Below are 5,828 nucleotides of genomic sequence, written 5' to 3'. Positions count from 1 at the left end.
AATATATATATATATATATATTTAAATCACTAACAATGATTTGAGTAAAAAAAAAAAAAAAGATAAAGCTTTTTTTCACAAAATGAACAAACTGACAAATGCTAATCATCTAGCATAATGACGCTGGAAATTGTTTCAAATGTTAACTCTATAATCACATTTTGATTGTTTTGAAATTATTGTTGGTCTCTCTCGCACACACACAAACACACTGTATTTTTTTTAAGCTAGTTTTCATTTATATAGACACCTCTATCTTAGAACTAATTGATAGCTCTGTAAACTTTGGCTATTTTTGGGAATTATTACATCTTAGAGTAGGATATTTGATAAAACCGCTCAATTTATCCAGAGATCACCCGTCTACCCATGTCTTACTTTGTTTGTTTGTCTTTTCTTTCTGTCTTTGGATGGGCTGCACTGAAATGTCAACTTAATTGTTTCTGCAAAAGCCACTGTACTTTTACAACTATATAAACAAAGTTGCACACACCTGTTTGGGCAGGTGGAACATGCTGTTTTTCAGGAACATGTTTTTAGCCTGGCTCCACGTGCCGTCTATAATGATCACATTGTGCTTCACGGCGGAGATCTCCAGGCGTTGCGCCAACTCCTCCAGGTTCTGGGATTTAGGTCCGGGGTACAGGATGAGCGTTTTGTCATTCCGACACACGGCGGCTAGCTCTGGATGTCTGAGTGCGGAACGATTAAGAAAACAAATGAGCAGTTTTAACGATTTATCTGGGAGGGAACGTTTGGGCTAATAAAATGCAGCCAACTTACTTTTCCTCATTAAACCGCCTTCCTACTATAACGTTGCATTTTCCCTGTGGCAAACAAGCAGCAAGAAGAGGGACAGTCCGAAGTACTCGGCTTTCCTGCGAGCAGAACACAAAAATGGATGACATCAGCGAGTCTGATATTACAATCTGGTACGTCCAATTTAAGAAAAATAAAAAAAAACGTAAAACATCTCAATAAACGAAGGATGTACCAGGTCTTCAACTAAAATACGAACTGGGTTTGTAGAGATACACTTTTGTAGCTTCTTCATATTTTCTTACACTTCAATCATAATTTTCACTTTACCAGTTCTACTTTGCAAAACAGCTCAAGCTAAAAGGGGAGCAGGTGTGAACAGCGTGTCTCCAAGTCTTGCTGCAGAGTCTTACTTGGAAAAAAAAATTGACTAGGCCATTCTCAGAATACATCCCCACAGAATGATGCTCCCATTACCAAGTAATGAGCAGCATTTTTTTTTCCCACTATACAAAGTTTGTAATTCATCATTTTGCACTAATTTCTGTTAGTCTATCACTTAAAAAAATATTAATAACATATATTTCAGAGAATTAGCCAATAAGAGATATTACCATTTAAAGCTTCTGACAGAACCAAAGATAAACAGACTGGAATTAGATTTACTGACTCACCTCTGCAGGATGCTGCACTACGTACAGACATGTGGACACCTCCAGTGGTTGTTGCGGGAGAAAGGGACAGAGACACACCTTCTGAGGGCGACTACAACATGGGAGGGAAGTTGAAGACGTGAAGCTCTGATTGCCCAGTTATTTCCCCCGTCTAACGCCCCCATCTCTCTGTTTTCAGCTGGTCGTCAGCTTTTTCTGAAACGATATAAATCTGTTCCCTCATTAAAGCATGCCAGAAACACAAAGTAGAACAAGAGGAAGGATATATATATATATATATATATATATATATATATATATATATATATATATATATATATATATATAATTTTTTTTCTTACAGCTTCTCGTTCAGATTCTCGTTAACTCAAACTAGGCTAGCTAGCGTTAGCTTCGCTCTCATTCAGCTCACCGGCAGCGCAAACAGGTCGGTCTTCTTTCCTCAACTTCAACCGGGAGGGCAGCCAGGTCTCCGAAGGCGTCCACTAACTCGTCGTCTGCGTAAGAACCGTCACAGGCTGGAAGTCCGTTTTCCTCCAGGCTGATAGGAGAGCACACACAAGGACCATTGTCCATTGCGGTGTTAGCCACTAGCTATCCTCGATGTTGCGTTCGCGTAACTCGGAAATTTAAATTTCCACCGTAAAATCTAAATTTTCTTGTAAAATGTGCCGGATTAAATCTATTGGATTTTAAATAAACACGTAATATTGTTAAATTAAGAGGTTGCTGGTTTAAATTCGATGTTCATGGTATTTTTCTGTATTTTACACTAATTGAAGACCAAATATTTTAATGTGACCGGAATGCATCACACGCACTCCAGTGAAGGACAACAGCATCTAGCAAGAATTTCCGGTGTAGAAAATTGATAAACTAGTAAGGTAGTGATTGTTATGGAGCTGGTTTTCTGCGACGTAATTGTACAGGTGAATCTAAAAATACATTTAATGTCCAACAAGTCATTGTTTATACTGGGGATATTCTGCTTGGGGTTTGGTCGGGATGAGACATACTCTCTCGAGGGTAATTTAATTCAAATTCAAAAATATTTTTTTGATCCCAATCCCAAAGCGAAATAAAGTGACGAATTAACCTTACAGTCATGGTTTTGTTATATTATCGTAAACTCACTTTATTTCTCTAACCACAGTTGCAAAAGGAAAACGTAACTTGCATTTTAGAGAGATTTATTTCACAGATTAATAAAGTGCATTGACATGGTTATGGTTATGATACCTAGATTTCCAAAATTAACTTGAATTTAAAAATGAAGTTGGGATCAACTTCATCAAATCCAGCCTTCATCTCCTATTGAAGCACTGGAAATTTTATTTGGTCTCGTCTGTGGGATCTCTTTTATTGTTTTCGGATTTTTGGTGCTCTGGATTTTATTTCGATGAATTTGAGTATTGGGGCCTTAATATAAATGCACACCAATTTTTTTTTAATAATTTTTCTTTGTCAACAACTTTTTCCTAAAAATTGCAGTAAAGTGTTTTACAAATTTGACTGAGTTTAAGTGACTGCTGCCTCAGCCGTACCTGATGTCAAGTTGCAGTACCTGATTGATGCGGCACTTAATAAAAAGTCACACTTAACATGTAGACTGAAACAAACAGTTGTTAATTGATATTTTAACAGTTTAATGGGTTTTATCAATACCTTCTGGCACAACCGGCCTTTTAAGAACATTCAGACTTTTGATTTGGCCCAAAATAAAAATGAGTTTGACATCTCTGCTGTAAATGCTCTGGAAATCTAGTCAAACTTAAAATGAGATTTAAACACAGTTGAAGACTTACTGAGACATTTACTGTCAGTGAAAATATGAGACTTTTCAAACGTGGACTGAACTGTTTGAACAAGAATGAGAGATTTTTTCTAAAGCCATCCATGAAGTCCTCACTACAAAAACACAAAGTCCAGGCCAAGCTTCTACTGCAAATATCTTAGAACAGTTGAAATAAGACAAAACTAACTTACAAGTAACTTATCAACAAAATATAGGCGCTTGTCAACTTCCTTGATGAAAAAGTATTAGATTTGTTTCACTTACGACGTAGAAAAAAATGTCTGCCGGTAGAACTAACACTTAAAACAAACTCCTATATCTTGCTGAAAAGTTACATGTAAGTTATTTTCGTCTGATTTATAGTCTAATTAACATATTTAGAAAGTAGACAACAATACAGTAGAATTGTGTTTTTGTGTCGGTTTATATCACATAAAGTAAATAGAATACACTGAAGTCTCTGTCAGGTGATTAAAAGTCAGACTGTTAGAAGGGAGTGAAACGTTTCTCCAAATCTGTTGGATTGATCTTTTCCTTTCTCCTCATTTCCAGGTAGAAGATGCTCTGAAGATCGGACTTGATGTGACTGGAGTCTCTTTAGCTTTGGGAGTCGTGACCGTAGCTTTGCTAATCTGGAAGACTAACCAGTGGAAAAGTAACTCACAGTGAGAATCTATTCTGAAGGATCTAGACACATTTTAAATTATTAAACTGTTTTAGTTTCATCCTGACGATGGAAACAACAAATTTCTGATTTTTAATGGTCTATTTGTTACCGCTGCTTTAGGAGTGATCAGTCATAGTTGTGATAATAAAAATGAAGTACATTAAATATTAAACATTTATTTCATCTTCTTGTTTTAATTTTGAGGAGTGACTGAGGCTCTTTGTAAGCCAATTTAATTCCTATTAAAAAGTCTAAACGTGTTGCCACCACTGCACCGACCTGTTTTAACCTGCAGGGGCAGTGTAATCTCATCAGTACAGTAATTTGTGCTTTTTAGTGATTTTCTAACACATAAACAACTGTCTACATGTTACTCAGACATAAGCTAAGAGATAAGATGTACTATGAAGTGTACAACAATTATACATACATTCAAATCAATAAATTATTCTTTAAAAAGTTTATTTATTTCAATAACTCCATCACTGAACAAAACACATTAGATTAGTTCCACGTAAACTGATGTTTTCAAGCCTTTATTTCTGGTAACTGAAGATTTTCTGTTTGTAGCTAAATAAACATGACATTTAAAATACTACATCATACAAATAAAACAAATTCATTTTAGTTGAGAAATACTGGATAAATGAAAAGTATCTTTAATAATTTGATAAATAGGCGTCATTGGAAACATATTCTTATTGACTGAATATGACCGTAAAACTTAGGAATTTTTTATGAAATATGAACTCTATTGAACTGAACTGAATTTACATCGACTCATTTTGAGTTACATTAATGCTCCATGACAAGAGTCAAGCATCATCACTGCAGATTGACAAAAGAAACCCAACACCCAATCCATTTGAGACTGACTTATTTTCTTTGAAGTAATTCGTCTTTGTTTGCAAAATCTTTTTATTCACATTTATAAAACTCTAAAACCTGGAGAGATATTAATTTATTTTTCAAACGTCTCAAGTCTAACATTTATTTTTTTAATGGCACTGAATTTATCCTTATTCATACATTTTCTGATCTTTTAGATTATTCTATTTTCAATTATTTTCTGTTAGTGAATCTATAGAAGCAAAATTTCAGTGGTTTAATCCATTATGCATGTTACGACAACCTGAAGTACTGCGAAAATGTTAGTTTATTTTATTACCTCAATAAACATATTTTAATCTGTGATAAAATAAGCTGTGCTACCAAGTTGGCATAAGTGACCCATTAATGACCCATAAGCATTGCATGCGGAAAATGCTTACTGGGAATATTAAAGCAATTTTATTCATAAGATAAGATCTCAATAAGACAAACTGAATCCCTCTAAAGGAGAAAAACATATGGGGATATTTTCAGAAAAAGCTGATGACCATGGGCTTGAGCTCCTGCCCCTTTTATCCTTGATGCCCCTAGTGCCCTTTTTGAGGTTTTGTCAGAAGGCCTGCTTGTGCCCCTCAGCAATATTATTTAGCTAAATATAATAATTCAGCAAAATAAACTAGTCCGGCTGCCCTCAGTCTAATAATGACTCTCAGAGCCTCCATGTTGTTCGGACCAACAACATGGAGGAGGAGGGGCGGATCTGTAACTATCAAATTATGGGCAAGAATCATAGGCGGATCTACCGGGGTGGCATGGGGTGGCAGGCAAACAGAGCCTTGCCACCCTGTTTGCCACCCCCGCTGGACATTACGAACACGAACATTTTTTTCCGACAACATTGAATGCAGCACAATGTAGTCCACACTCCATACCAGTTGGTGGCGGTAATGCTCACCTAACTTTCTAGCCAACTGCCAATAAATTTTAAGAAGAAGAAGCAAAACATTCTGATTGAGCTGACTGAGTGGCGGGAAGTGAGAAATGAAATGAAAAGGAGGACTGAAGACAGTAAGAGTAAAGATAAAAAAAAAAAAGTATTAAA

General features: G+C 35.8%; 1 protein-coding gene across 1 annotated transcript in view; it reads right to left on the bottom strand.

Moving 5' to 3' along the window:
- Positions 1-2,225, bottom strand: part of dtwd2 (DTW domain containing 2) — a 10,880-nt gene extending 8,655 nt beyond the window's left edge. Inside the window, exons 1-4 of the mRNA XM_015032025.1 lie at positions 1,846-2,225; positions 1,434-1,524; positions 784-878; positions 494-692 (exon numbers count right to left, since the gene is read on the bottom strand). Of these exons, the coding sequence (XP_014887511.1) occupies positions 494-692; positions 784-878; positions 1,434-1,524; positions 1,846-2,009 (549 nt within the window). The 5' untranslated portion in view covers positions 2,010-2,225. The remainder of the gene's footprint in view (positions 1-493; positions 693-783; positions 879-1,433; positions 1,525-1,845) is intronic.
- Between the last annotated feature and the right edge of the window lie 3,603 nt (positions 2,226-5,828).

The sequence above is a fragment of the Poecilia latipinna genome, unplaced genomic scaffold, assembly GCF_001443285.1.
Source record: "Poecilia latipinna isolate Pla-1442-1.1 unplaced genomic scaffold, P_latipinna-1.0 Scaffold229, whole genome shotgun sequence".
Taxonomy (NCBI): Eukaryota; Metazoa; Chordata; class Actinopteri; order Cyprinodontiformes; family Poeciliidae; genus Poecilia; species Poecilia latipinna.
Note: the sequence above shows the minus strand (reverse complement) of the source record. Positions and strands in the feature narration are given on the sequence as shown.